This window comes from Trichoderma virens, assembly GCF_000170995.1.
Source record: "Trichoderma virens Gv29-8 chromosome Unknown TRIVIscaffold_89, whole genome shotgun sequence".
Classification (NCBI taxonomy): Eukaryota; Fungi; Ascomycota; class Sordariomycetes; order Hypocreales; family Hypocreaceae; genus Trichoderma; species Trichoderma virens.
Genome location: NW_014013660.1, coordinates 1,008,291 through 1,035,934, shown reverse-complemented (window position 1 = coordinate 1,035,934; position 27,644 = coordinate 1,008,291). Strand labels below are relative to the sequence as shown.

The window sequence follows — 27,644 nt, the reverse complement described above, 5'->3', positions numbered from 1 at the left end:
GTAATGGCCGATTTGCAGAGCAGGCATGATACATGTGTATGCCGCGCTATTAATTACATTTGTAGATGATGAGCAAGCTGATTAAAGATGGTGACAATAAAATTTCACTCTTGAAAGACTTTTCTCTCCAGATTTATAAATGCCCATATAAGCTCCTATGCGCTGCATGTCAATTCTACCCTTTCCTAAACCAATTGATTAGACCAACACGGCTTCATGTAAGGTGCTATAAAATAGACTTCTCTTTTGGCAAAATTTAGATGACATTGTTCAACTATTCTGCCTTATTAACATACAACTTGGCAGCTATTCGTCCTAAGTTTCAATACAAGAATCACTGATTACCCTATGGGCTATGTGAGCTTCCGTAGTAACAGTGTTAGACGCATCAAACTCCGTCATTGGCAGCACTGGAACAACTCCATGTCTACACTAAGGGCAACTGAGGACCTGTCAGTGAGGCTCCTAAGCTCCATCATCGTCTCACACTCGCTCTGGTGTACAACTTTATCGGGGTTAACAATCTCTCATTTAAGATCAGTACGACTACTCTCCCAAAAACCACCTACTCTCCCAAAAGCCAACTACTCTCTCAAAGACCAACTACCGTACATTGTCGCAACTTTGATGCCAACAAAAGCCGTTTTGATACCAAAAGCAACGTTAAGAGCGCGTCTCGAATGCCTCCTGCCATTCCTCGAATTTTGATGCCATCAATAGCCGCGTTGATACCAAAAGCAACTTTAAAGCTTCTCGAAAGCCGCCTTCCATTCCTCGAAAGCCTTCTTCCATTCTGCGATCCAAGTATTGGTCGCATCCGGGTGCCAGCAGCATCCAACCCCGACAGTTCCCTTAGGTCCACAGGCCAGGCCGGCCAAAATAACATCCTTCGAACCACTGCAAAAGCCGCCGGTAATCCCGCCGGTAACCGGGTCGCAAGATCCGCCAACCCATTCGCATGGGTTATGGGGGAAATCAATGTTGAAATCGAATGGGAAATCGAAATCGCCATCCCAGGGTCCGAAAGGTCCGAAAGGTCCGAAGCCAGGTCGGAAAGTGTCGGCAGCCATAGCTCCTAGAAGAATATCAGTACTAAAAGTAATGCATATAAGATATGATGCAACTACGAACCGGAGAAGGTAAGGCTAGTGGCATTGGACGTTAGCATCATGATGAAGTCACAGCTGGTAGAGATGCATACCTGATGACAGCGAAGATCGAAGTGTAACGCATTTTGATTGAGTCGAGAAAAGACTTGAGAAAGATGTGTTGTATGTTGTCAAGTGAGTTTGCTTTGCAAGTGTGTTTGTTTGTTGGATGATTTGTGATTTTAATCCGGGGAGATACGATGCAATATATACTCGATATCACAAGGGGTTTTCATTCCCTAAAAACCTGTTGATGTGGTGTGCCACGGTAGTTATGCAATGTTAATTTGGATAGAATTCCAAGCATATGAGTTTAATTCCATATCATGGCAAAATCAAGGTCTGCTGATAGACCTTCGTCTCTAAATGGCAAGTCTGACATGTGAACATTATTGCAGAAATTGACTTATCGACTCAGACATGTCGCACTCAATTGATCATGTTGTCCATTTAATAGTTTATGTAGGGCGAATGTCTCAACCTATTGCTCGAATATAGTGAAACACTATTATGATGATCCTTTACCATTAAGAAAGTCTTCGGCAAGTTCGACGTACACATATCGCATTAGGTAACGCTGTCAGCCTATGAGGGGCTGTGGTAATTAGCTAAACTTCCAAAACACATATCTATTGCTATGAAGTCAAGATATGCAAAGTATAGATGGAATCCGCGTGAGTTGCATCGGCTAATCAAGGCTCATCGGCTCATCGGCTCAAGGCTCATCGGGCTCAACGGTTACATCGTTGCGGGCGCTCCTATTTGCTTCTTAACTCCAGTGTCCGATTGGAATCTGTCGCAGATTGCTCATTCCCTAGACAAGGCCACTATATGTGAATGCAGTGATAACATCGCAGTAGAAAGCTTCGCGAATGGGTATAGAGATGACGAATGTTTATTAAACTGGACAGTTGCCTAACTAGGTAGAGTGCCAGCCACTTTCTATGTGGTGTGTAAGGAATGGGTTAACGGAGCATATAGTCCTACAGTTAAGAAGAGCTCTATAATTGAATGATTTGAAAGTATATCAGAGTACATTGGGATGAAGGTTACAATGAGGGGTTAATATATTCTATAATGCATATCTTCATACTGATCAGTACTACGGTCGCTTCCTACAAGGCAAAGATGATTAATCCAGGCTTCAGCTTCAAGGTAGTAATTAAAGTGCCAAGGGAATGAAACACCTTAGCCGCCACCATCTATTCCATCAAGTTACGCATATAATCCAATTCAATTATCACCTTATGTCAAGAACTCATACATAAGCACTGTATCCTCAATTGAAGCTAAACTAAGCTTTATATACACCTTAAGGAATGTTCAACCCCAAGTCAGCAGCGACATCCCTTGCTGACCCGGTACATCTCATGTACAACATGCTTGCGTGCTTTACTTCTTTTTCATTGGCTTGCTTTCTTCGCTTATCCAGAGGGGTTGCCGTTGAAAGCAACAGCGTTGATAGTACCAGAAGGGATACCGGAAAGGAGGCTCTTTCCAGCAAGCGACTGGATACGCGAGCAAAGTGCCTGGGGGGCGATATGACCCTCGAGAGAGAGAAGGTAGGCACCAAGACCAACAATGTGAGGAGTTGCCATGGAGGTACCAGAGATGGTGTTGGTACGTCCACTGGGCCAGGTGGAAAGGATATCCTGGCCGGGGGCAAAGATATCCACGACGGAGCCGTAGTTGGAGAAGGAGGCTCGGGCATCAGCAGAGGTTGTGGCACCAACAGTGCAAACAGTGGGCTCGGAAGCGGGAGAGGTGTTGCGAGCATCAGTACCATCATTACCAGCAGCGACGGCCAGGAAGACGTCGGCGGCGATCAGGGCGGCAGCAGCTTCGTTAACAGCAGAGGAAACACCACCACCAAGAGACATGTTGGCGACGGAGCCGTTGGGGCAGTTTCGGGTCTTTGAGTCACTGGCAACAAAGTCCATGCCCGCAATGACGTTGGCGAAAGTGCCACTTCCGGAGTTGTCGAGGACCTTGACGCCGAAGAGTTGAGTCTTCTTCGCAACGCCATAGGAACGGCTACCAATAGTACCGGCAACATGAGTACCGTGACCATTGCCGTCAGTGTTCTGGCCAGAAACATAAGTCTTGAGGAAAGTAGCACGGCCCTCGAACTCCTATATAAAGCATCATTGTTAGCTGCTGTTGATGGCATACTACTTCTTCTTCTTCAAGGCTCGAGCTTTACGTACGGGGTGAGTGGCATCAACTCCAGTGTCGATGATATAGGCGCAAGTTCCCGCGCCGGCACTGTCGTCGTAGACATAAGTAGTGCTGCCACGGGCCTTGTGAGAAATACGGCCGAGGCCCCATGGAGCGCCAGTCTGCTGAACAAAGGCGTTCACCTTGACAATGGCATCCTGCTCAATGTACTCAACCTGTACAAGAACCTTGTAAGTACATATGCCTTTCTATCTTGTCGATTCTATGGTTATATACTCACATCAGGGTGGTTGCGAAGAGCTTCGAGGGTCTCCTGGTCCAACTTTCCGGCGAAGCCATTGAACACATGCTGGTAGACATGGTGGGCGTCAGAAGCAATTCTGGTAAGAGTCTCATCAACAGCCTGAAGAGAGCTGCCCTCCTTGAACTTGACAATGTACTGATCGGCAACAAGGCCATGCTTGCTAGTGGGCTTGAAGAGGGGGGCAGGCTCTGCTCGCTTCTCGATGGCTGGGGCAGCCAGCACCATGGGAAGGAGAGAAAGGAGGACGGACAACCGCATTTTGAAGGATGAGAATTGAATTCTTGTCTAAGAGAATTGCTTGAGGAAGAGTGTTTGGAGACCAGATCTGATGTCCTTGAAGCTTGTGCTGATGATCCAAGGATGAAGAGAAGGGGCCTGTGTCAAGAGAAGACTTTCACGTCTATTTATGTTTTCCCAATAGCTTGATATCTTGTTGATGATGAACAACATATTGCCGCCGACAACCCCGATCATCCCAAAGCTGAGCCCGAGTCTTATCTCCATCACCTTCCTGGTGTGGAAACTCTGTACGAGTTCAGCCTGTGTTGTAACACCAGACAGTTCTCCCCGAGACACCAATAGCCAGCAGACTATTGTTATTTGGGAAGCCCACCGGAGTAGTATGGCTGTCTATTGGTGCCAAGGCAGACTGCCAGATCGTAAAGACAAAAGTACGTATGTATGATATCCGGATTAAGCTGAAAGCAGACTCTCCACAGGTGCTGTGATAATGCTAGTCGACATTCCAGACGAGCTTCTATTCTGCTTTCATGGAGTTACACGTAAATTAAAGATCCTAATCTTATGGCAGACTCCTTTCTTGATAGATGGAGAGCGTGATACTACCTCAATGGCCGTCACGTTGGCACATCAGACATGGGTCTGGTTTGTCCTCCAAGGCACTCTCATCTAGCCTCGCAGTAACGTCAGGATTAGAGACGTTATACGTTGCCATGATATACTCACATACATATCGTGCTTTCTAGTGTTGTATCTGGCGGCTGAATGCAACGCTGTTCTATCAATACAGGCCAATAGACGAGCATATTTGTAATACTGATGTGACTAAACGGACGTCTCCCATTACCCAAGTAGTCATAATAGATGTTATCGATATGGTTCCATGTGCGGGGAACTCTGTAACATGACAGTTGTTGGGTACTGATGTCCCAATTACCTGGGCGTATTGCGTGTCTGATGCTCATGAGCCGCATACACGAAGTCACTGCATGCCGAGAAACAAATGGACATCGTGCAAGAACTTGCGATCATTACCCTTCTTCCCCGCGCGATAAGCAATCTATCGGCAGGTCTTGAAATAATACGGGATAAAATAGATTTGTAACATCTGCTTGCATCTTCTTATCACAGAATGGTGAATATGCCGTGCCGATCAAGCACCGCCGGTAGAAACCGAGCCAGCCAAATTGCCAGCCCTCCATCTCAACGGAAATCACATCCGCCACACCACCTCTTTGCGATTGATAACTATTCGGGTAGAGCGGCCGCTTGAAAACGTATGCTCGGATATTTGAAGTATATCCGAGGGGTGTTGCCCCCATACTCATGCTGCCGCCAATGTGTTTATGCGAGAGTATTATCCCACTCTCTACTACTCAAAATTTAAACCTGCCCCATACAATTTGGAGTCTGAAAACAATCCCCGCTGGTTTCTGCGTCCATTAGTCCAATGCTTTGATGTAATTATGTACCCACTTGCGGAGTATTCTGCTATCTTTCGACATGCAAACTATACGAGGCATCATGTGAAGGGACTGGAGCCCTAGTTGTAATAGGCAGTAAAGTCTCCGAAAATAACGCTATGCAATAAGGTTGTAGTATTTGGACAAACGAGCAGTGGCTAGATAAGATGAACTTCCCGATGAAGGCGATGGCCGATGATGGCTGCCGATCTTAAAATGGCCTTCCCGTTTGATGTGCTCTCCGGCAGCTGATTTCCAGGCACGCACCACTTAGATAGGGAGAGGTTCGGAAATTTAATATTGAGTTATACCGGGACGCCGAGTCGGAAGGGCGAAGCCGAGAGGGTCGCCATCTCATGGCTCGTCCGATGGAATGCAGTCGTATTTATATTACGACTAGGTTTGATTGCAGGCATTGGCGGTAGCGTCCATATGTTCGTCAAATGAGTATGCATTCCATCAATGGATGGCATTGACGTACCGCCACTGCGCACACTGTAAGCTACCTGTACTCAAGGGCGGCAACCTATGTGCTTGACACTGGCACAGTACATGCAGTAACCATCCAGGTTCTTAGCCATAATCCGAATTGAGTGTGTTCCAAAAGGATCTTTTGTGCTGGCCACAAGCAAAGCGAAGGAGACAAGGTAGCTTGATTGGCTGATGCCGTCCGGCCCAGCTTCGTTGTAACCTCATAAATGCTACCATGCGATCCAACTTTCGAGACTGTAGGCTTCGGTTTGGTTTTGAACCAAAATAACAGACGCCCACTCATAATAACCGCTCTCAGTACGCATGCACCCCATCTCTGCCCGTGGGGTGTTTAGGGGATTTTTTAACCTTGACATTGATGCTTGTTCAGAACCGTATTAAATAACCTTACGCGCGAGCGAGGGAGTAGGATAGAGAGCATGTGGCTTGCTAAAACAACTCACTGTTCCATTGAGGATAAAGCCTGAAAGGTCATATCACCAACTAAGCGAAGGGGCAATATTTATCCATAGTAACATTGAAGAGCAGGCAATTACAAAGGAACCAGCTGTTAAAAAAAGTCCCCAAATCTTTTATTCGACCATCCGGCCTATCAGTGACATTGTTGCATAAAGCCCCAGATTGGTAGCCAAGCCGCCAAGAGTCATGGATAGCAACAGAAGAAGATAAACCAATGTGCGTGCATATTAAGCGGTACCTCAAGGGAAGATTGATCGGCTAACTTCGGCATGTTGCACAGAGAGAAACACGCCACTAAGTAGAAAACCAGAGACGCAAATGCTTCCATTCATAGTGTCGTTGTGTGCATGTGAGGCCGTTATTATACCCACAGAATGTAACCAAAGGGTATCCCCCTCAATCCTACTGGTCTCCGCAATGCTTGCTACGTGAGTCTCTGTTCCGCTGTCCTATAGAAGTCGACGCTGCTTCATGTCGTCAATGCAATGTATAAGAGTGCCGAAAAGGGTAGGTCGATAACAAAAGAAGCGAGGCCGACAATGATACCCTAACCTATACCAATTGCCTATTCTGAATACCTTAGATAATGTGCGCATCTTAAAGAAACATTACAAGCACGTGGGTATTCACAGGTAGGTGCCTGATAGTGGTGCACGTGTATGACATTCTGGTCCTGCAACGCAATAATTGGGTTCATCACATCGCTAGCAGGGATATATGCGTCATGCGGTGCAATTCGTTTCTGTCCTATGTTCCACTACATCATAGAGAAGATCACATTTCAACTGATGTTTGCAGGGTAGCAGAAAACACCATAGAGTAGCATTATAACCACGTCTTCAACTCTACGACCACGCGCAGAGAAGATAAGAAATGGAAATCTATAACGGGACTGTTTACGATATTCAAGTCAAATTATGGATCATAACAGCAACGCCTTGTGTATGTTGAATTGTAAAACACCACTGTACACATGTATAGATGAACTGGCAAAATCTGGGTGCAAAAGCACACTGGCCAAACTTAGAGTCAGCCACGCATTTATGCAAATACCAGATCTCTTCTGTGCGGCTAAACGGTCGATCGGCCCCAGAGGCTCCAGACCCTTTAGTGCGCAGACTAGACAAGAAGAAGAACACGCCTGTTATGGAAGTCTTCTGCATTCTGAGAGTAGACTTGCCGCTTTCCACCTCTATTTTACTACTTTCTGCTTCCCCGCAAAAGACTGTTCAATTGGTCAAAAACGTCTGGTGGGCCCATTAGATGATGTGAATCCCGTTACGTTTCTTTGTCTAATCGATCACTTCGCGACTGACAAACCAGCGAAGAAACACGCGGTGCCCTTCAATTTGTCGCTTCTGAATACCGCTCAGACCCAATGCCCCGAGCATTGAATATAGCAGGTAAGCGCCTGGCGTCGAACAAGAGGCTAGCTTCGGCCTATTCGTTTGTTCCCTTGTGTCTGAGGGTGCACATACATGCGTCTTGCGCGTCCGCAGTGGTGTGTGTGGACATGTTGCTTTTACATCGACTCCCCTGGCTCCATACCCTGTTGTTTCTGCTCCTACTGTACTGACCTTGTGATATCGCAGCTTGGTGGGCAATGATTCTTCTTTCAGACTATTGGCACAAGAGACTAATCATATCTGCCGTCGGCTTCTGCTTAACAGCGACACATGCAGGCAGCGCAAGGTAAAATGTGAGTGATACAGGGTTTCCGTTAGACTCCCAGAGCTACCTATTCACCACTAGCTTTGAGAGATATTTGCTCGCCCGGGTTATACACGCCATTGGAATGACTGACATGTGCCCCTTTCCTGACAGGCGATGAGGCAAGCCCCATCTGCGGCCAATGCACGAGGTCGAGGAGATACTGCGCGCGTCCACAAAAGTCATCTAGATGGTTGGCATATCATCATCCATCAGAATCTGCTGCTGCTGCTAACGGTGCGTTTGAACCGTGGTCAAGCCTTTTTGTATATTTTCAAAACTTCCTTCTCCATCTCCCCGCATTCTTCCCTTGTCCCCCTGATCTCAAAATCTCATCTCCTGAGCTAACCGAGCCGCCACATTCCGCAGGAGCCGCTGGAAGAACCAGATTCCCATCTCCCGAGAGTCCCCGAGATGCTCTTGAGTTGCCAGATGTGGCTTGGTATTTCCACAACTACATCACAGAGCTGGCAAAATGGTACGACCTCGGCGATGCTTTGCGCCAATTTGCCACAAAGGTGCCGGAGCTGGCTCTTGACGAACCGCTTCTTTTCAGCGCCGTGATTGCGTTATCAGCCGAGCACCTGTGTCAAACAACGGGTCCCAAAATTGCAAGGGAGATGGCTGGATTCTACCACAGCCGTTGTGTCGCCTACCTTATCAAATTGGACGAAAAGAGCGAGTTGCTGACGAATGGCGTCGCGCTAGCAGCGGCGTGCTTGTTGCGGTCGTACGAGATTCTCGATGGTGAGATTAGAGAATCTATTGAGACAGATGCAGTCGAGGTTTCAGAACCAAGCTAACATGGATCAGAGGATATTGACCCCAACAGACACCTTAGAGGAGCATATTCACTGGCATCATGTGAAAGCTCCATTGCAGGGAGCCCCCCGGAAAGCCTCCTCGCCGCCGGATTTTGGAACTACCTTCGGGAGGACATCACCTTTAGCTTGTTCGAGGGCTGTCCGTTGAAGATGGACGTGACTGGGTCTGCTGCTCCCAGATTGACTAACAGCCACGACCAACTCCACTCCATTTCGCTCATACTTGGCCAAATCATCAACAAGGCCTTTAACTATCAGATTTCTGCGATTGAGTGGCAGCAATTTGCTGGTATGGTACACGCCTGGCTCAGTGAGCTTCCACGACACGTCAAGCCATTCTCCAGAGGCAGGTCTGTGACCTTGTCGACAGTGGGCGAACTGCCAAGCTTCTGGTTCCTACAAGATTTTCACGGTGTGTTACCTATCGCAATTTCTCTCTATCATTTTCAACAAACCTCCAAATGGCTTCTATGTTGCTGATACTCGGTTTTGCTTTGCAATTAGCATCTGCGAGGCAATACGCTCTCGTCTCGCTCTCCATACTCGCCGTGTTTGCACCACCGGACCAGCTTTCATTACTTCAGACAGTGACAAAGAACATCGGCTTTGCCGGTCACGAGTCAAGCAAAGAGGAGCTGCTAGATGCCTATGCTCTCGAGATCTGTGGGATTGCGTTTACGACCAACATACCATCGGTGATTGTAAACTCTTTCGGCCCTATTGCCTATTGTAAGTGGTCCGCCACGAAAGCCATATCCGGCCCTCGTTCTCCATCTGACGATGCAAAATCTCCTAGGCGGCAAGTTTATACGGTCCGAACAAGCCAGGCAAGAGGTCATCCGCCGCTTGGCTGCGTGTAAACGGCCTGTCGGATGGCCCGTTGAACGCCTGATCTCCAGTCTCAAGGACTCATGGGCAGCAGCAGGACTCCCCGAGCTGGAATCTCCAACTTTTTCTGGGGAAGCGGGGCCGAGTCCGGGTCTGCTTAGCGACATGTCCCCCGCTTCGTATTAATCGAACCAAGGAAAATATCCCGAGCTCGGGTTTCAGTATAGCATCACTTAATGCGGCCCCCATGATTAGTATGGGAAGTATAAAAGTGTAAATCGTTGCATTGATGGACGAGCGTCTTATCTTTTTTCAAGCCTTTATTAAATCGATTTATATCAGAAAACCACTCTCAATCAGGTACCACGCACCAGAAAACCATTATGTTGGCCGTCCGATTTCGAGCCCCTCGACTTATAAGTCGAGGTCTGGCGACAGTTGCTTCCGCAGCAAAAGCTGCGCCAGCTCCTGGTCTTCACTGGCCGGCTGTGGTCCGCCCAAGTGCCAACGAGATAAAGAATGCCCAACTTGACGAACGCAACCTTGAAAAGGCCGTGCGACACATCCATCAAGATGGTCTCGTGGTGATTGAGGATGTCGTACCACATGAGGATATTGACAACCTCAACGACAAGATGGTCCAGGATGCTCGTGTGCTCCAAAACATGGGCGATAACGGGCCGTTCAACTACAATCAGGGAAACCTGCAGCAAGATGCGCCTCCCGTTGCCGAGTTTTTCTACCCGTCAATATTCACAAGTAAGATGGACCCTTTGATAGGACTGAACCAACGCAGCAGCATCTTTTAACAATTCATTTTTCCACATAGATACCTTTGCTACTCAAGTGACTTCAGCTGTCCTCGGTCCCCGACCCAAATGGACGTTTTGTTCTGCCAACTCGGCCATGCCTCCCCTCCCTGGCGCCTCTCCTCAGCGACAGCCGGTGCACTCGGACGCTGATTTCGCTCACCCAGCACACCCATTTGCTCTTGTTGTCAATGTGCCGCTGGTAACAATGACACCAGAGAATGGCTCGACCGAGCTTTGGCTGGGAACACACAAGACGGACATCTCCTTTCAAGAAGGTGCTCATGGAGAACGAGCAAGTGGTCGAATCAAGGAGAGCTTCCTGCGTGAGCGTGAGGCTATTCGCCCACCCATCCAACCCATCGTGAAGAAAGGATCAGTCGTGCTGCGAGACCTGAGACTATGGCATGCCGGGATGCCGAACCCATCTGAGCAGGTCCGGATCATGCTCGCCATGATCCATTTCGCCCCATGGTACCGGAATCCCATGAGGTTGCAGTTTGGAGACAACTTGAAACCAATCTTGGAAAATCTCGACCAGCAAGGCAAGTTGGGTCTAGAAGTTCCAGTTGATTGGGTCAGCTCTGAGGAAGCCTTGAAGACGTATCTGAACCGTGGTTTCGGGAACAGCTATGACTTTAACCAGGCCCCATGAGGACGCTAATTCGGCTCGTGCTGTATTATTCGCGTAATTAGCCTATGTATAATCCTGTAAATATACTAAGTATCCGTCTTTCCAGAACTGACAAGATTGGTAGCACATAGCAATAGCCATTTAAGCGGCCGGACCGGCGCTAATAATGCACATCTCACAATAGCTTCACAGTAGTTTGGTATTATATGGAGAGAGCTGGTAAAGCTCGGTGCGAGAGACGTTGTATTCCAGGGCACCCTGCGGGCAAGGCAAACCAAGTTATTCTATTGTAAAGCGAGCTACTCCCACAATACTGAGAATCAGCAAACCATAGGCAGATAATTCCCAGTTCAATACTATGACAAACAAAAACGAATGACCCCACCTGTACCGGATTCTCCGACTTAGGCAATCCAAAACCAGATCCTCTCCAGGAAATTACGTGGTACTGGCTTGACCCACGTGGATTCCAATCTATCAATCTCGGCTTTCCCTGACCAGAGATCCATCTCTGACAAACTAACAAACTTGGTCTTCTTGACAAGCTTGTAACCGAAGAACAAGCACAAGAAGATGGGGATGTCAATATATGGTGGGATGAACGACTTGGCACTGAATCGGCCAGGAAAAAAGCAGTCGAATCCATTGAAAAGTGCAACAACGAGACAGAATACGACGGAGAAGTATCCCAAATATGGCTGGAAGGGGGCTTTGAAGGGTAGAGTATCACGGTCGATGCCGTTGTATCTGAGGGCGTAGTAGAAGCGGAGGTACATGAAAGATACGCTGGCCCAAACAATGAGCGTGCTGACAGCACTAAGGTTGCTGATCCAGAAGAAAACCTCGGCGGATTGATTGTTGACGTTCAGATAGACGAGGCAGCTCAGCGCCGTGGTCAAAGCCACACACGCATACGGCACACCAAACTTTTCGTATTTGAGAATTGCAGGAGCTTTGCCGTCCAAGGCAGCCGAATAGAGCACTCTGGTGGAAGCGTAGAAGAAGGAGTTGCCAGCAGACCAGGCAGAAGAGAGAACAACTGCGTTGATAATGTGTGGAAGAACTTTGATTCCCGCATTCTTAATCGCGATAACAAACGGGCTGGCGCCGGCACCAGGAGCAGAGCTGTTGATGGCATTGAGCAGGGAGGGATCCTCAGATGAGACGCAAAGGCCCACAAGGAAGATAGAAAGGACATAAAAGATAAGGATACGCCAAAACACTCGTCGAACAGATCGTTTAATGTTTCGTCGCGGGTCCTTGGTCTCACCCGAAGCAACTACCACAATCTCACTGCCACCATAGGCAAAGGTGGCTGAGATGAAGACCTTGAAGAAAGCGAGGAAGCGCCCGAGTGCGCCCTCCTCCAGGTAAGTATTCATCGGGCCGGGGTGGTGCCAGTATCGAAAGCCGATTGTATCGCCGGATGGCGACCCGCCCACGGTGATGATGAACATGAGCAGGATCAAGCCAACGATAGTAGTCAATTTGATGGCACCAAACGCGAACTCCGCTTCTCCGTAAATGCGTACCGGCAAGCAGTTAATGATGACCATGGCAGCAAAAAAGACGGTGATGAGTGCAGCCTTGGGCACATCATTCGGCCAAAAGTCGACAATGATGGCACAAGCAGAAACCTCAATGGGCACACCAATAGCAAATTGATACCAATAATTCCATCCCAACGTGAATCCCAGCGCCGGATCGACAAATCGCGAAGCAAAAACTGGCACTGCACCTGGAATCGGCAACCAAGCTGCCATCTCACCTAGGCTGTTGATCACACAGTAGAGGTTGAAGCCCGTGATGATGTAGCATATAAATGCAGAGAGCGGGCCCGCCAATGAGAGGACCTGTCCACTGCCAACAAAGAGGCCTGTGCCAATAGCTCCAGAAAGAGCAAGGAACTGAACGTGGCGAGCTTTCAGTCTACGATCAAGGGTACCAAGATGCTGCTGCTCGTTTTCTGCTTTTTGGGTATCGTAGTTGTCGAAGGTGCTGACGGGAGCAGCAGCAACGGAGATGCCATCTTGGGCTTCGACATCGCCGTACGGCGAAGGCTCTGCCTTTTTGGCCATGGTTCGCCAGGGCTGGTCTGAGAAAGCGGCAGATGGTTCTTAGAATGGAACTCTGGTGCTGTTCTTTAAACAATGGGATCGACAATCCCGGGGATATGATATATATAGGCAAGACTACACGTACAGGGACTTACACAAAGGATGCATGCGAATGGGGACCGCGTACAGCTCCAAACCGCAACCGGAGATCTTTATCAGCTGCAAACTCACATCTCGCCTATCAACGTATGAGATCTTCATATCGGCGAACTCATGTAACCTCAAGATGAGGGTTATCGTTGCCATCCCTCACATATTGTCCGCTTCCCCGCAATCAAATGGACAAGCTTAGCTCCAGATTGGAGACACTGCACAGAGCACAACGCGCTTAAAAGCTTCATATAAACCGGTAGCTCAGCACGCTAAACCTGAATTCCCCCGCGGAAAGACTTTTTTTGCTCAATTTCCCCGAGTCTTGTCTGTTTTACTAAAAGGCTTGGAACTACGTCTATGCATCAACCTTGGAGCCTAGGGGAGAAACGTGGTGGGCGAGATAGCTGCACGATTGCAGTTCTCCGGGGTAAACAGGTAACATAGTCCAGCCTACGTGGGGGAATAGCCATTTAGTGGGAACGGCAGGAAGAGAGGAGTCAGCACTTGGCCGATAATTTGGAGCCATAGCCATTCGCGGGCTACAGACTGCAGATCCGCTGGTCGGTTGAAGTACTCGGGCTTCGGCTTAGTGCGGCCGAGTTGCTATTTAATCGTCGATAGCCGTGTACGGGAGGCCGATATCGTAGCATGTTGCTGATGATAGGTATCAGATGATTGGTTGTCTGCATGTTTGGCTAGGTCTTTACGGCGATGAGAAGCTGATGTTCGAGGCGTGCATCAGTATAGCAATGGCAGTATAAATCTCTTATACATTGCCTGCCAGGCAAAAACTTGATAAATTTCGGGGGGAAAAGAAAAGAAAAGAAAAGAAAAGAAATTTTCCACATGGCTTGTAGCATGTATACTGAAGTACAAGTGAAATACGGACCACTAGAGCGTCAGTCCCGCAACTACGAATCGGAGAACTTTTAGCATCACGAAGCGAGAGCAAGTTCAACGGCTATTTGGCTTTAGTCACAAAGTCTTACCTCCACAAGAGCGACATTCCGACCGTGGTGTACTCCGTAGAGACATGGCATTTTTGCTTCCGGTACCCAGAATGGCAAGGTCCGGTGAGCGGTGGGCAAAATAGGGTCCGGGACCGGAAGGGGACACGAGCCGTAGAATAATGAAACAGCGACAATGTTACATGAAACATTACTTATAGAGTAAATATATCCGAATCCTGTAGAAGTAATATATCTATCTGCTAGTGTAGATAAGTAGATCTAGGACCTCAAGATGTAGATCATTAGAGCTTAAAGATCTTTACGAAGTCTACGGTACTGGGGTATTATTGCTGCACTAGGCAGTTTGCAATCCCGGGGGGGTTTTTTTTTTCACTGTCTGTCTAGTTACGTAGGAAATTGGATTCGATGATGGAGACAAAAATTATATTGCGATATCGCAGGCTAATGGCAAACATGTAGCTGTGGCACTCTTGACCCCAGTCATGATTTTTTTGTTCTCACCCACTGATGCCAATTGTGCTTCCACGAGCGTTCCTAATAGATTCTTGTCAAAAATCCATGCCCATCTCCTAATTTGATTGTCTCATCTTGTCAATACCTATGTCAAGAATGTCGGCTTGGCGAGGTGTGACCCCACTTTCGTTCATTCACCACTTCCCATCACCCAACAGTCGATCAACTTTTCACCAGCTGCCACAAAGTTTTTGCCACGAAGTTTACGTTACCTCAATTATTAGACTACTTGATTTATAGTATCACATATATTAGACAGGTGCCCGCCATCTCGAAGCTGCCGGCATCACAACGCAGGTGTGGCCCGTTGACGCATTATTCGAGACTGCGGCACCAAGCTTTTTCATAACAGCATTTCGAAACTACTCGCACCTGGAAGGTATAGAAATGTTGGTTATTTTTTCCCCCCTCAAATTCCCAGAAAATGGAATATCATTGAACAAAGTATACCCAAAGAAACTAGGCACAGAAAGAGTCTCTTGATCTTGATCTATTGTTGTTCACTCTTTTCGACTGATCAGGTAGGTGTTTTGGAGATTCTGTAGATATACTGACAGCTATCGAGTTATTCAATCACTTTCGAACAAAGTTTATGAGTAACTTATTGTCTGTATTAGATCTCATGCTATAGAGCAGACATATGAAACGCCATACTCGACACATACGTGAGCTAATTAATGACAAAAGTATAGCATAGCTGAACAGCCTGAATTAACTTACATAGCCTAGAATGCAAGGTATCTCCCACCTGTTGAGCAATTAGCCTTTAAATTGGCATTTATATTGAGGTCGCAGCTGTGTGGTGGTAATGAGATTCTGGCTATTGCAAGGGTGTATTGCCGCTCTTGGACAGCTAATATGCTGTCAGTCGGCCCATTTGCAAATGCTGGGGAATGGTGTGCAGTAGCCACGCAATAATGTCTTGGCGCAAACAACAATTAGCGCTCAATGAAAGGCAGAAGCTGCGTTTATACAAACTACGAGCAAGGGATTTGGAGATTTTGCAGCTTTGCGCTATCAACTGGGATACTAAGAGTGAGATCTTGACTACCACGTGACAAATATAAATTCATTGCACGATTACAATTCTCTCGATAAATAATCGCACAATAAGTGAGATCCAAATCGTTCTCGGGGGCACTACGGGAGGATCTCTGTCTTGGCGAATTCTGACGCAAATTATGGCATCAATACAGTCACTCGGAATTTAACCAGGGCTGTCGGCAGATTATTGAATAAGCTTATAAACTAGAGGAGACTTTGTTTCATCCGATCAACAACGGTAACGTTGCCTATTTGATGCATTTACAGTAGCTATGCATGCGTTTATTCTATACCATGCTTTTAGTATGCATGCAGGATCAATCCTCTCCATATATCACCATCCAACTAGGTAGTAATCTGGCATGAGGAGAGACGTTATTCTCAATGGCGATTAGCATTTCTACTCCTTCCAGGGCACTTTCCTACAATCCCTTTATGATTGAAGAAATAAGTGTACATTTCTAGCTGCTTCCTTTGTCCATTATTATCACTATGCTAATCTCGAAGCAGGAATAATATATAACCATCTCACATAGAGTTCTCTGCTTTAGATCTTATGCAATCTCATGCATCTCAAGAACCACATAGCGTATTCAAATAGACTACTGAATGCCTACATCAACATGGCGATTTACATATCTCAAGATTTCAAGTAGCCACCATCATTGGTTTTATGCATAATTCAGCCTAATTTCAGCCATATTCGACCAGATGTAACAAACATCCATTCAGACTAACCCCTGAGGAATTGTTTGGGCAATTCGTATTCGCCCGACGAATATATTAATTCTTGGCGTACTGCATTAGGTATGCAACTAAATGGGAATAAGATGCCTTCATAAGACGGAAAGGTGTGATTTACTTGGCAGATTGTAAAAATATAAGATGGCTTGGATCGGCTTTTCAATCATAGATGGTTACTCAGTTTCCAAAGCTGGAGCAAACTCACCACATTACTGCACCGTTCCAATCCCATCATCACAATGAAGTTCGTTCAGGTTTTATCTGCTATCTTACCGGTAGCTGTAGCTCAAACCAGCTGCGAGCAGTACGCAGTGTTTTCAGGTGGTAACGGATATACAGTCAGCAACAATCTCTGGGGAAAATCTGCAGGTAGTGGCTTCGGCTGCGTTACCGTAAACTCACTCAGCTCGTCTGCCTCCTGGCATGCAGACTGGCAGTGGTCTGGCGGCCAAAACAATGTCAAGTCCTACCAAAACGTCCAGATCGGCATTCCTACAAAGAGAATTGTCAACAGCATTGGCAGCCTGCCCACTACTGCCAGCTGGAGCTACTCTGGAAGCAACCTCCGCGCCAATGTAGCCTATGATCTCTTCACTGCGTCGAATCCCAACCATGTGACCTATTCCGGGGATTATGAGCTCATGATCTGGTAAATTGCAGACTCTATCTTTGTGGATACTTTGACTAATCAGTAATGTCACTTTTAGGCTCGGAAAGTATGGAGATATCGGTCCCATTGGATCTTCTCAAGGGACTGTCAATGTCAACGGTCAAAGCTGGACGCTTTACTACGGTTACAACGGAGCAATGCAAGTTTATAGCTTTGTGGCGCCCTCCACCATCACCAACTGGAGTGGAGATATCAAGAACTTCTTCAACTATCTACGAGACAACAAAGGATACCCGGCCTCAAACCAATATGTTCTCAGTATGCGACTCTTATTTTCATTTCATTGCAAATATGTTCTATAATAATACTAACTAGATGTTTCATAGGTTTCCAGTTTGGTACTGAGCCGTTTACAGGCAGCGGAACGCTGAATGTGGGATCCTGGACAGCAGCTATTAACTAAGATGGAAGTATTCTAAAGGTGTGGTTAGTATATACTATTCGGCTCGAGTAATCACATGTATATATGCACCTCCATATAGCAATTAGTTCTATAAAGCATATTGAGGGATCTTATGCAGCACGCTTCGAAATGATGTAATAGCAACTCTCGTCTGAACTTGGCTGTCTACGGCAGCTGAGTTTCAGTTCAACTTGTGTTTACCCAAAAAGAAATGGTACTACAAAAAGAAAGTGGTTGGCGGGGGCTCTCGAGCGAACTATCAGGCATCAGAAATTGCATGCATGATGTATGGGGGCTTATTCGATACCAGGCACTAGAAGAAGGCAACGATAATAGTAGATATTAGAACAGTACTAGAAAGTACAGATAGGTAAAAAAAAATGAGTGAATTAAAACTGTCGTTGCTAGTGTGCTGATTACGTCTTGCAACTCCCAAAAGTACCGACTATCGTCACGCGCAAGATCCTATCGCTACACGCACTCGCCCGTCAGTGAGGTGCAAATAGACCCATTGTCAAATAGCGTGTATTGGAGTATATTTCTAGTGTATGCATATCTACAGTAAGAGATGATTCACCGAATAAGAGTGAAATCGACACTAGAAAAACGCCCATACTTTACTGCAAGCCACCCTTGCGGCCCGCCTCTTGGGCTTTCTTACTTCCAGGCTCAAAAGACCCTCCAGAGGCCTGTCCGCCCTTGGACGCAATTTCCCGCTACAGTGTTTAATTAGTACCAAGGATGTCTTTTCCACTTCCTGCCAGATGCACAACAAACCTGCTTGTCAGGATCCATGGAAGCGAAGCCGCCCTTGTGACTCGACTGTCCGCCCTTGGAAGCAATCTGCTGCACTTCTTCTTTGGGACTAGTAATGATCAGCCATTAGATTTGAAATAGATTTGCAATACCATACCGGTTGGCAAAGTTTCCGGGATTGTTGTTGTCCGCCATGATGTTTCAGTGTGCTCAGTTTTGTGTTGTGGAATAGATTGGACAAGTTGGATATCGAGAGTGCTTGAAGAGGCTGAAAATAATGAAGAAAAGTACGATATTTATATTTAATCCTCTCGGACTTTAACTTTAGATTATTTTGTCTCTCTTCTTCTCCTCAGCATTGTCAAGTGGTTGTCGTCATCGAGTGTTGCTGAATCGCCTCTGAAGTCACCTTGAGGCATTTCGGCTCTCAGTCGGCAGCCGTCAAAAGCAATCAGCCGCCACAAATAATTTAATTTTAAGGCTCATTACCATGCAATTGTCAAGTATTCGACATCATGACGTACAGAATTTAATACCGGTAGTGCAAGAGTGATGCCGATCGTAGTAGTTGCTCTCCTCTTTGAAGAGGTACTAAACTCACCATATCAACCCACAGTTAATCTGTACTTTGTTAATGACTGTTGTTTCGCTGTAACAATCTGTCGCAATTCTTCCATCTTGTCCACCAACGTAAAGCTACACGAGAGTACAGTACGGTACAAGTAACCAATAAGGTATTGCAATAAAAGCCAGTAGGATGTGGGCTGCATCAATGACGCCAGAGATGGCTTTCATAGTATTGATGTTGGATGCTAAACTATTTAAGCTCTCGGAGCAGATACCCGATCTATAAATTAAAAATGGACGAAAGTGATCTCGCAGATGAATAATCCTCGATTAGTTACATCATTGGCATATTTTAGGTTGTAATGGGATGATATGAAGCGAAAAATAGCTCAACGGCAAAAGAGATATTACCGGGTAGCAGTTGTGCTGATTAGTAGTGTCTGATGCGGTGATTGCAGATTTGTAACGCAGATGCATTTACTGTCTCTTCCAGTTAGTAGATACGAAAAATTCAAGCAGTTGTCTTTTATAGAGATGATGGAATTGGACCAACATTGTACCGGCTTTGGGATGACGATTATGGCTGGAGAACTCTGGGAGCCTGTGAAATCAGTGTAGAGTGATGCTGACTAAGGGCATGAAATCAGCCACCCAGTTCCAAATGCTAGCTGCTTGGTGAACAAAAATTGAACCGAAATCCGACACACCAGCTTACCAGTCAGAACATCGCGGCGGCAATTGGTTTCCCTTTTGGAGAGATCCCTTGGATATAAAGTTTCCTGGGTAATGAACAGGCCACGCAACCGTCAACCCCGGTCCTCCGGACAAAACCAGCCGAGGGGCCGGGGAGGCAGATCTTCAAACTTGGGTCGACGAGCACCTGGAACGCCGCAGCAAGCAGCTGGGACCGTACCGACCTCTAGACAGGTGGTATCTGGTGCTGCTGTTTTCATTATTCTAAAGGAGGATCAACCGACAGGTCGAGAAACACAGGGAGTTGTGCAGGATGTTCTCACATCAGGGGACCACCCTCGCGGCATCAAAGTCAGATTACGGAGCGGCCAGATAGGTAGAGTGCAAAGACTTGATGATGGGTCTTCCGAGCCATCGAGCGGGACGACGTGGGCTTCGAACGCCTCCAGTTCAAGATTCAGCAGCCGGTATACGGACATCAGAAACGATGACGATTTTGGCTATCTGCAGGGACCGCCAGAGAGAAGCTTAGCAGACTTTATGCCAGACCTTGAACCGGCTGCAAACAGTACATCTTCTGATGAAGCTGGAGGAGTTCGAATAGACGAGAGCTCGGTTATTTGCCCGATTTGCGAGGCGTTTGAAGGAGACGAAGCTGCGGTTACACACCATATTGATCGGGAACACCTTGGATAAGCGACAATTTTTTATTGTAAAGCAACATGACCGGCCTGTTTGTATGACGATGAAGATCTGATGTGGCGAGGTTCTGTGGCGGATATGTACATTATGACAGGCAGATATTGGAAACCATGGCGTTGCAGGCGTTCAAGGACAGCTTTGACCTATATATCACTCAAAATAGATACACATTTGTGTTTTTCCATGGACGTGTATCTATAATGCCACCGTAATTAGTGTACCTAACTCAAGGTGACATAAGCAGCGTGAACATTGAGTTCATAGTCTCATCCTGGTGAGAGCGGTTACGGGTTTACTGTAAACCCAGCGATGAGATGCTCAGGGTATCCGCAGCCCTGCAGGATCCCAATCGCAATAGCCATGTCGCTTTGATCCGTAAAAGCCGAAAGACGGACCGGGGTGTCTGTATTTTTAGCAAGGCAGGATAAACAAGGGTGAAACAGAGTGAAACCCGGTGCAGCCACGGCCCAGCACTTCGTAACGGGCATGAAATTAATCTCGGGGATGCATGTGTACTCGTAGACGTCCATGTTAAAATATTGAGGCTCGCTGTAGAGAAGCCATGCAAGCGAAAAGGCAGCCTGAGAATTCTCTTCCTAGGCAGTCACTTTTAACATTGAGATTGGATGGATGTTATATTGCTGCCTGCCACAGGCTCATGTCCAATTGCTGATGTGTTGGTGAAATTGAGCTGACTTGACTGCTGCTAAAAAACTGGGGAGCTCAATAATGCGAACTGCCGTGCACGAGCCTTGCCCAGCAAACGAGATTGTCGACGCCTGTCCCTCCCACCACGCGCAGATGGCGGATATCGAGAGATGATGGTTGCAGAATAAGCTATAACCTCTATATTATTAACTATTCTTTTTGTATTGTTCGCGTCCCGGCGCAGCTCAATTGCTCTTCATCATTGATCCCCCATTCAGAGCTCCCCTGGCCGCCCATCCGCCATATTAATTCACTGCTGCGCGGCCAATGACATTCACGTGCGGCCTAGCGCGCCCGGAGCGGATCTTCGTTGCACCCGCGGCCTGCGATTGGCCGGCCCGGGTCCTCGCTCCTCCACGTAATCACTCCTGCCACCTTGCTGCTTTCTTTGTTGACGACCAATTCACTAGTGGGCTGTTGCTCCAGGCTAACAGCAAGCAGTCCAGTTACCCGTAGTTAATGCCTGCGCTGCGCTGCGAGGTGACCTGCCACTTCTCCTTTACCCTCACCTTGAACAAATCTCCTCTTTCGCCAATCAACCCTCCCCATCGCATCGGCAGGGCATCATCGCGACTCGCCTGCTGCCGCTTTTCCTTTCTTCGCTTCGATCCTTTTTTCCGTTTTAGTCAGTCCGTTCGTGCCGCTCGGCGCATGGAAGCTGTCGACGGCCTCTCCATCCGCCCCTCGAGCCTCAAGCTAGCTCTCCCGATCCTCAACACCGACCCTGTGAGCCGCGGCAATTTCGACAGGCGGCTGCCCTAGGAGTACCGAGTCGACGACGGCCCATACTATCTTATTGTTGGCTACTCTGGCGCAATGGCGCCTCTACCCATCAAGTTCCAGGAGCTGGTGCAGCTCAGCAGCCTGGGAGTGGACACGGCGTCCATCGGCTTCAACTCCTGCGTAAGTGACTCGGACCGTCTCTGTCTTGTTTTGTTTTGTTCTGTCTTGTTTTGCAACGCCAACCGCGACCTCAAAACCAACCTGCTGACCCGCAACCAAACAAACAGACACTAGAGTCCGACTCGTTCGTTTGCATTCGGGAGAAGAAGAACGAAGCCGCCCAGCCCGAAGTTGTCATTGTCGAGCTCAAGAATGGCAACCACGTAACGCGCCGGCCTATCAAGGCCGACAGTGCCGTCATGCACTGGAACAAGCAAGTCATTGCCTTGAAGGCTCAGTCCCGGACTCTACAGATCTTCGACCTTGAACAGAAGAAGAAGCTCAAGTCCTGCACAATGAACGAGGATGTTCAGTTCTGGAAGTGGATCAGCGAGTCCACTCTGGGCCTCATCACAACCAGCAGTGTCTACCACTGGGACGTCTATGACGCCGCCCAGGATGCGCCCGTCAAGGTCTTCGAGCGCAATGCTAACCTCAATGTGCGTCACTCTGTCTGGGCTGTTTCCCCCCTCTTCCCCCAACTAACCCAAAGTGACAGGGTTGCCAAATCATCAACTACCGAGTTAATAGCGATGGAAAGTGGATGGTGGTTGTGGGCATCTCTTCTCAGCAGGGACGAGTGGTTGGTGCCATGCAGCTGTACTCCAAAGATCGCGGCATCAGCCAGGCCATTGAAGGCCACGCTGCTGGTTTCGGCACACTGAGACTGGACGGTGCTCCTCAGGACACCAAAATCTTCAGCTTTGCTGTGCGCACCGCCACTGGTGCCAAGCTGCACATTGTGGAGGTCGACCACCCAGACTCGAACCCAGTCTTCCAGAAGAAGGCTGTCGACATCTTCTTCCCACCCGAGGCCACAAACGACTTCCCAGTCGCTTTACAAGTGTCACAAAAGTACGGTGTCATCTTCATGGTCACCAAGTACGGATTCATCCACTTGTACGATCTCGAGACGGGCTCGTCAATCTTCATTAACCGCATCTCCAGCGAGACAATCTTCACAAGCTGCGCTGATGATGAGTCTTCAGGCCTTGTGGGTATCAACCGCAAGGGCCAGGTCCTCTTCGTCACCATCGACGATAGCACCATCATCCCCTACTTGCTTGAGAATCCCGCTAACACAGAGATTGCCATCAAGCTGGCCTCAAGAGCTGGCCTTCCTGGTGCTGATAACCTTTATGCGAAGCAGTTCGACCAGCTCTTCAACAGCGGAAACTACCTCGAGGCCGCCAAGGTTGCTGCCGGCTCGCCCCGTGGATTCTTGCGTACGCCCGAGACGATCGAGAAGTTCAAGCGCCTCCCGACCCAGCCTGGCCAGATGGCTGTTACACTACAGTACTTTGGAATGCTGCTCGACAAGGGCGCGCTGAATATGCATGAGACGCTTGAGCTGGCCCAGCCTGTGCTGCAGCAAAACCGAAAGCACCTCCTCGAGAAGTGGTTCAAGGAAGGCAAGCTGGACTGCTCTGAGCAGCTCGGTGACATGGTGCGGCCGTACGACCTCAACTTGGCCCTGAGCATCTACCTTCAGGCCAAGGTCCACCACAAGGCTGTTGCTGGCCTTGCCGAGACTGGCCAGTTTGAAAAGATTCTGCCATATGCTGCCCAATCCGGATACCAGCCCGATTATATCCAGCTTCTCCAGCACATCATTCGGACCAACCCCGACAAGGGAACCGAGTTCGCCACTGCTCTCGCCAATCACGAGGGCGGTGCTCTGATTGACCTGGAGCGCGTCTGCGATATCTTCCAGTCTCAGGGCATGGTTCAGCAAGCCACTGCCTTCCTGCTCGATGCTCTCAAGGAGAACAAGCCCGAGCATGCTCGTCTCCAGACTCGCCTTCTGGAGATGAACCTGATGCACGCTCCTCAGGTAGCTGAGGCCATCCTTGGTAACGACATGTTCACGCACTTTGACAAGGGTCGTATTGCGCAGCTGTGCGAACAGGCCGGCTTGGCCCAGAAGGCACTCGAGCTGTATGAAGATCCCGAGGCCATCAAGCGTGTCATTGTCAACATTCCCGGCACCCCCAACTTCAACCCTGAGTGGCTGTCCACCTTCTTTGGCAAGCTCTCTGTTGAGCAGTCTCTGGACTGTCTCGATTCCATGATGAAGCACAACATTCGCCAAAACTTGCAGTCCGTTGTGAACATTGCCACAAAGTACTCGGAGCTCCTCGGTGCTGTGCACCTGATTGATCTCTTTGAAAAGTACAAGACCGCTGAAGGTCTCTTCTATTACCTCGGCAGCATCGTCAACATTTCCGAGGACCCCGATGTCCACTTCAAGTATATCGAGGCTGCCACCAAGATGGGCCAGTTTAATGAGGTGGAGCGCATCTGCCGTGACAGCACTCATTACAACCCTGAGAAGGTGAAGAACTTCTTGAAGGAGGCCAAACTGCCGGAGCAGCTGCCCCTCATCATCGTGTGCGACCGTTTCAACTTTGTGCATGACTTGATTCTGTTCCTCTACCAGAACCAGCAGTTCCAGGCTATCGAAGCCTATGTCCAGCGCGTCAACCCGTCCCGAACTCCGGCCGTCATCGGAGGCTTGCTCGACGTTGACTGCGACGAGAAGATCATCAAGGACCTTCTCGCCACGGTCGATGCCCAGCAGATCAACATTGATCAGCTTGTGTCCGAGGTCGAGTCCCGCAACCGTCTGAAGCTTCTGCTGCCCTTCCTCGAGGCCACCCTCCAGGCCGGTAACCAGCAGCAAGCTGTCTACAACGCTCTGGCCAAGATCTACATTGACTCCAACAACAACCCCGAGAAGTTCCTCAAGGAGAACGACCAATACGACACTCTTGTTGTGGGTAAGTACTGTGAGAAGCGCGACCCTAACTTGGCATACATTGCCTACTCCAAGGGTCAGAACGATCTGGAGCTTGTCAACATCACCAATGAGAACTCCATGTACAGGGCTCAGGCTCGATACCTGCTCGAGCGAGAGGATACCGAGCTCTGGCGCTTTGTCCTGAGCGAAAACAACATCCATAGGCGTTCAGTTGTCGACCAAGTCACCGCAACTGCTGTTCCCGAATCTACCGATCCCGCCAAGGTGTCTGTTGCCGTCTCCTGCTTCTTGGAGAATGACTTGCCCCTGGAGCTCATTGAGCTCTTGGAGAAGATTGTTCTTGAGCCCTCTCCCTTCAGTGACAACCAGAACTTGCAGAACTTGCTCATGTTCACGGCTGCCAAGGCCGACAAGGCCCGTGTGATGGATTATGTTCACAAGTTGGATAACTACAACGCTGACGAAATTGCCACTGCCTGTATCGACGTCGGTCTCTTCGAGGAAGCCTTTGAGATTTACAAGAAGGCTGATAACAAGTCCGCCGCCGTCAACGTTCTCGTTGAGCATGTTGTCAGCATTGACCGCGCTCAAGCATATGCCGAAGATGTTGACCTTCCCGAGGTTTGGAGCAAGGTTGCAAAGGCTCAGTTGGATGGTCTCCGTGTTTCCGATGGTATCGAGTCTTACATCAAGGCCGAGGATCCCTCCAACTACGCCGAGGTGATTGAGATTGCCACACATGCTGGAAAGAACGAGGATCTCGTCAAGTATCTCCGCATGGCTCGCAAGACTCTCCGAGAGCCAGTCATCGATACTGCTCTCGCCTTCTGCTACGCAAGACTTGAGCAGCTCTCTGAGTTGGAGGACTTCTTGCGCGGAACCAACGTCGCCAACATTGAGGAGTCTGGTGACAAGGCTTACGAAGAGGGTCTGTATGAGGCGTCCAAGATCTTCTACAGCAGCATCTCCAACTGGGCCAAGCTTGCCACCACCCTTGTGCACCTCAGCGACTACCAGGCCGCTGTTGAGTGCGCCCGTAAGGCCAACAACATCAAGGTGTGGAAGCAGGTCCACGAAGCTTGCGTCACCAAGAAGGAATTCAGACTTGCCCAGATTTGTGGTCTCAACTTGATCGTCGATGCCGAGCAACTCCAAGAACTTGTCAAGGACTACGAGAACAACGGATACTTTGATGAGCTCATCAGCCTCCTTGAGCAGGGTCTGGGTCTTGAGCGTGCACACATGGGCATGTTCACCGAGCTGGGTATTGCCCTGTCCAAGTATCACCCCGAGCGTCTTATGGAGCACATCAAGATCTTCTGGTCCAGAGTCAACATGCCTAAGATGATCCGAGCGTGCGAGGAGGCTAATCTGTGGCCCGAATTGGTCTTCTGTTACTACCACTATGATGAGTTTGATAACGCTGCTCTCACCGTCATTGAGCGACCCGAGAACTCATGGGATCACCAGCAGTTCAAGGAGATCGTGGTCAAGGTTGCCAACTTGGAGATCTACTACCGCGCCATCCGATTCTACGTTGAGCAGCACCCGTCTCTGCTTACCGATCTCTTGGCTGCTCTTACTGCCCGTGTCGACGTCAACCGCGTTGTCAAGATGTTCCAGAAGAACGACAGTCTGCCACTCATCAAGCCTTTCCTTCTGAACGTGCAAAGCCAGAACAAGCGCATCGTCAACGAGGCAGTCAACGACTTGCTGATTGAAGAGGAGGACTACAAGACCCTGCGTGATTCTGTGCAGAACTACGACAATTATGATGCCATGGAGCTGGCTGGTCGTCTGGAGAAGCACGACCTCATCTTCTTCCGCCAGATTGCCGCCAGCATCTACCGCAAGAACAAGCGCTGGGAAAAGTCCATTGCCTTGTCAAAGCAAGACAAGCTCTACAAGGATGCCATCGAAACCGCTGCCATTTCTGCCAAGAACGACATTGTCGACGACCTTCTCAAATACGTATGTTGTTCCCCAAACTTTTTGTGTTTTACGCGAGTATGACTAACCCCTGGATTTAGTTTGTTGACATTGGTCACCGGGAATGCTACACGGGCATGCTGTATGCCTGCAATGATCTCATTCGACCTGATCTTGTTCTGGAGCTCTCTTGGCGCAACGGCCTGAACGACTTCACCATGCCATACATGATCAACATGTTGGCCCAGCAGACAAAGGAGCTTGCACTGCTCAAGGCTGATAACGAGGCACGGAAGTCTAAGGAAAAGGACCAAGAGAAGACTGAGGATAACACACCTATTCTGGGCGGTGCTCGACTCATGATCACTGCTGGTCCGGGTGGAAGCGCTTCCCCAGCTCCTTATGGCCAACCCAATGGCTTCGCGCCGCAACCTACTGGCTACAACTACTAGATGCGAGTGCCAGTATGGTGCTGGGTCGAAACGCAGCATGTTTTTATCACTTAAAATGTAATGCGTAATCATTTTTTTCCGCTGCGGCACAACCAGCTGCTGCACAGCCTGGTGATATTCGGGCGAGGTATGGAGAGTTGGAAGGACAATATAGGATTGATGATATGTGAGCATTTTTTTACACTCCTTCATCAAGAATAATGATGGTTAGAGATAAAGAAAAAAGGCCATTGTCTGGAGAAGGCGACGGATTTTGGGCTCAGAGTCTCGTAAATCACGGACTCTTCTTTTTTTTGTTTTCACTATTTCCTTTGCAGTTAGAATGGAGGAGAAAAATTCCTTTTAACTTTTGGGGGGGAGTGACGCGGGAATGAAACTTGTGAGGGTGCGAAATGTGTATGATAGGCAATTCATTTTTTGTTACTTTTATTTGTGAAGTTTGTGGTTACCATGACTGTATGACTGATGTGATGGTGCGAGTTTGAGGAGT

At 48.4% G+C, this 27,644-nt stretch overlaps 9 protein-coding genes across 9 annotated transcripts; 5 read left to right on the top strand and 4 right to left on the bottom strand.

Annotated features, from left to right (window-relative positions):
• Positions 1 to 511: 511 nt before the first annotated feature.
• Positions 512 to 1,302, bottom strand: TRIVIDRAFT_111469 (uncharacterized protein; the record flags this gene model as incomplete). Its single annotated transcript, XM_014095938.1, has 3 exons — positions 512 to 1,075; positions 1,132 to 1,145; positions 1,202 to 1,302. The coding sequence occupies one exon, from the start codon at positions 1,010 to 1,012 to the stop codon at positions 593 to 595; it is 420 nt and encodes a 139-aa protein (XP_013951413.1).
• Positions 1,303 to 2,161: 859 nt separating this feature from the next.
• On the bottom strand, positions 2,162 to 3,984 carry TRIVIDRAFT_88460 (uncharacterized protein; the record flags this gene model as incomplete). Its single annotated transcript, XM_014095937.1, has 3 exons — positions 2,162 to 3,280; positions 3,356 to 3,541; positions 3,607 to 3,984. 3 exons carry the CDS (start codon positions 3,886 to 3,888, stop codon positions 2,573 to 2,575), a joined length of 1,176 nt encoding a protein of 391 aa, XP_013951412.1.
• A 3,678-nt stretch (positions 3,985 to 7,662) lies between these two features.
• Positions 7,663 to 9,832, top strand: TRIVIDRAFT_195192 (uncharacterized protein; the record flags this gene model as incomplete). The annotated part of the gene is made up of 4 exons (XM_014095936.1): positions 7,663 to 7,687; positions 8,109 to 8,741; positions 8,808 to 9,168; positions 9,553 to 9,832. The coding sequence occupies 4 exons, from the start codon at positions 7,663 to 7,665 to the stop codon at positions 9,830 to 9,832; spliced, it is 1,299 nt and encodes a 432-aa protein (XP_013951411.1).
• Positions 9,833 to 10,029: 197 nt separating this feature from the next.
• TRIVIDRAFT_42485 (uncharacterized protein) lies at positions 10,030 to 11,110 on the top strand (the record flags this gene model as incomplete). The annotated part of the gene is made up of 2 exons (XM_014095935.1): positions 10,030 to 10,405; positions 10,476 to 11,110. 2 exons carry the CDS (start codon positions 10,030 to 10,032, stop codon positions 11,108 to 11,110), a joined length of 1,011 nt encoding a protein of 336 aa, XP_013951410.1.
• Positions 11,111 to 11,493: 383 nt separating this feature from the next.
• Positions 11,494 to 13,167, bottom strand: TRIVIDRAFT_41810 (uncharacterized protein; the record flags this gene model as incomplete). Its single annotated transcript, XM_014095934.1, has 1 exon — positions 11,494 to 13,167. One exon carries the CDS (start codon positions 13,165 to 13,167, stop codon positions 11,494 to 11,496), a length of 1,674 nt encoding a protein of 557 aa, XP_013951409.1.
• A 3,643-nt stretch (positions 13,168 to 16,810) lies between these two features.
• TRIVIDRAFT_42536 (glycoside hydrolase family 12 protein) lies at positions 16,811 to 17,644 on the top strand (the record flags this gene model as incomplete). Its single annotated transcript, XM_014095933.1, has 3 exons — positions 16,811 to 17,220; positions 17,279 to 17,499; positions 17,568 to 17,644. 3 exons carry the CDS (start codon positions 16,811 to 16,813, stop codon positions 17,642 to 17,644), a joined length of 708 nt encoding a protein of 235 aa, XP_013951408.1.
• Positions 17,645 to 18,153: 509 nt separating this feature from the next.
• TRIVIDRAFT_92556 (uncharacterized protein) lies at positions 18,154 to 18,644 on the bottom strand (the record flags this gene model as incomplete). The annotated part of the gene is made up of 3 exons (XM_014095932.1): positions 18,154 to 18,360; positions 18,422 to 18,509; positions 18,558 to 18,644. 3 exons carry the CDS (start codon positions 18,593 to 18,595, stop codon positions 18,262 to 18,264), a joined length of 225 nt encoding a protein of 74 aa, XP_013951407.1.
• A 794-nt stretch (positions 18,645 to 19,438) lies between these two features.
• TRIVIDRAFT_195187 (uncharacterized protein) lies at positions 19,439 to 20,356 on the top strand (the record flags this gene model as incomplete). Its single annotated transcript, XM_014095931.1, has 2 exons — positions 19,439 to 19,459; positions 19,862 to 20,356. 2 exons carry the CDS (start codon positions 19,439 to 19,441, stop codon positions 20,354 to 20,356), a joined length of 516 nt encoding a protein of 171 aa, XP_013951406.1.
• Positions 20,357 to 21,886: 1,530 nt separating this feature from the next.
• Positions 21,887 to 27,582, top strand: TRIVIDRAFT_88456 (uncharacterized protein; the record flags this gene model as incomplete). The annotated part of the gene is made up of 4 exons (XM_014095930.1): positions 21,887 to 21,973; positions 22,081 to 22,452; positions 22,512 to 26,744; positions 26,804 to 27,582. 4 exons carry the CDS (start codon positions 21,887 to 21,889, stop codon positions 27,152 to 27,154), a joined length of 5,043 nt encoding a protein of 1,680 aa, XP_013951405.1.
• Between the last annotated feature and the right edge of the window lie 62 nt (positions 27,583 to 27,644).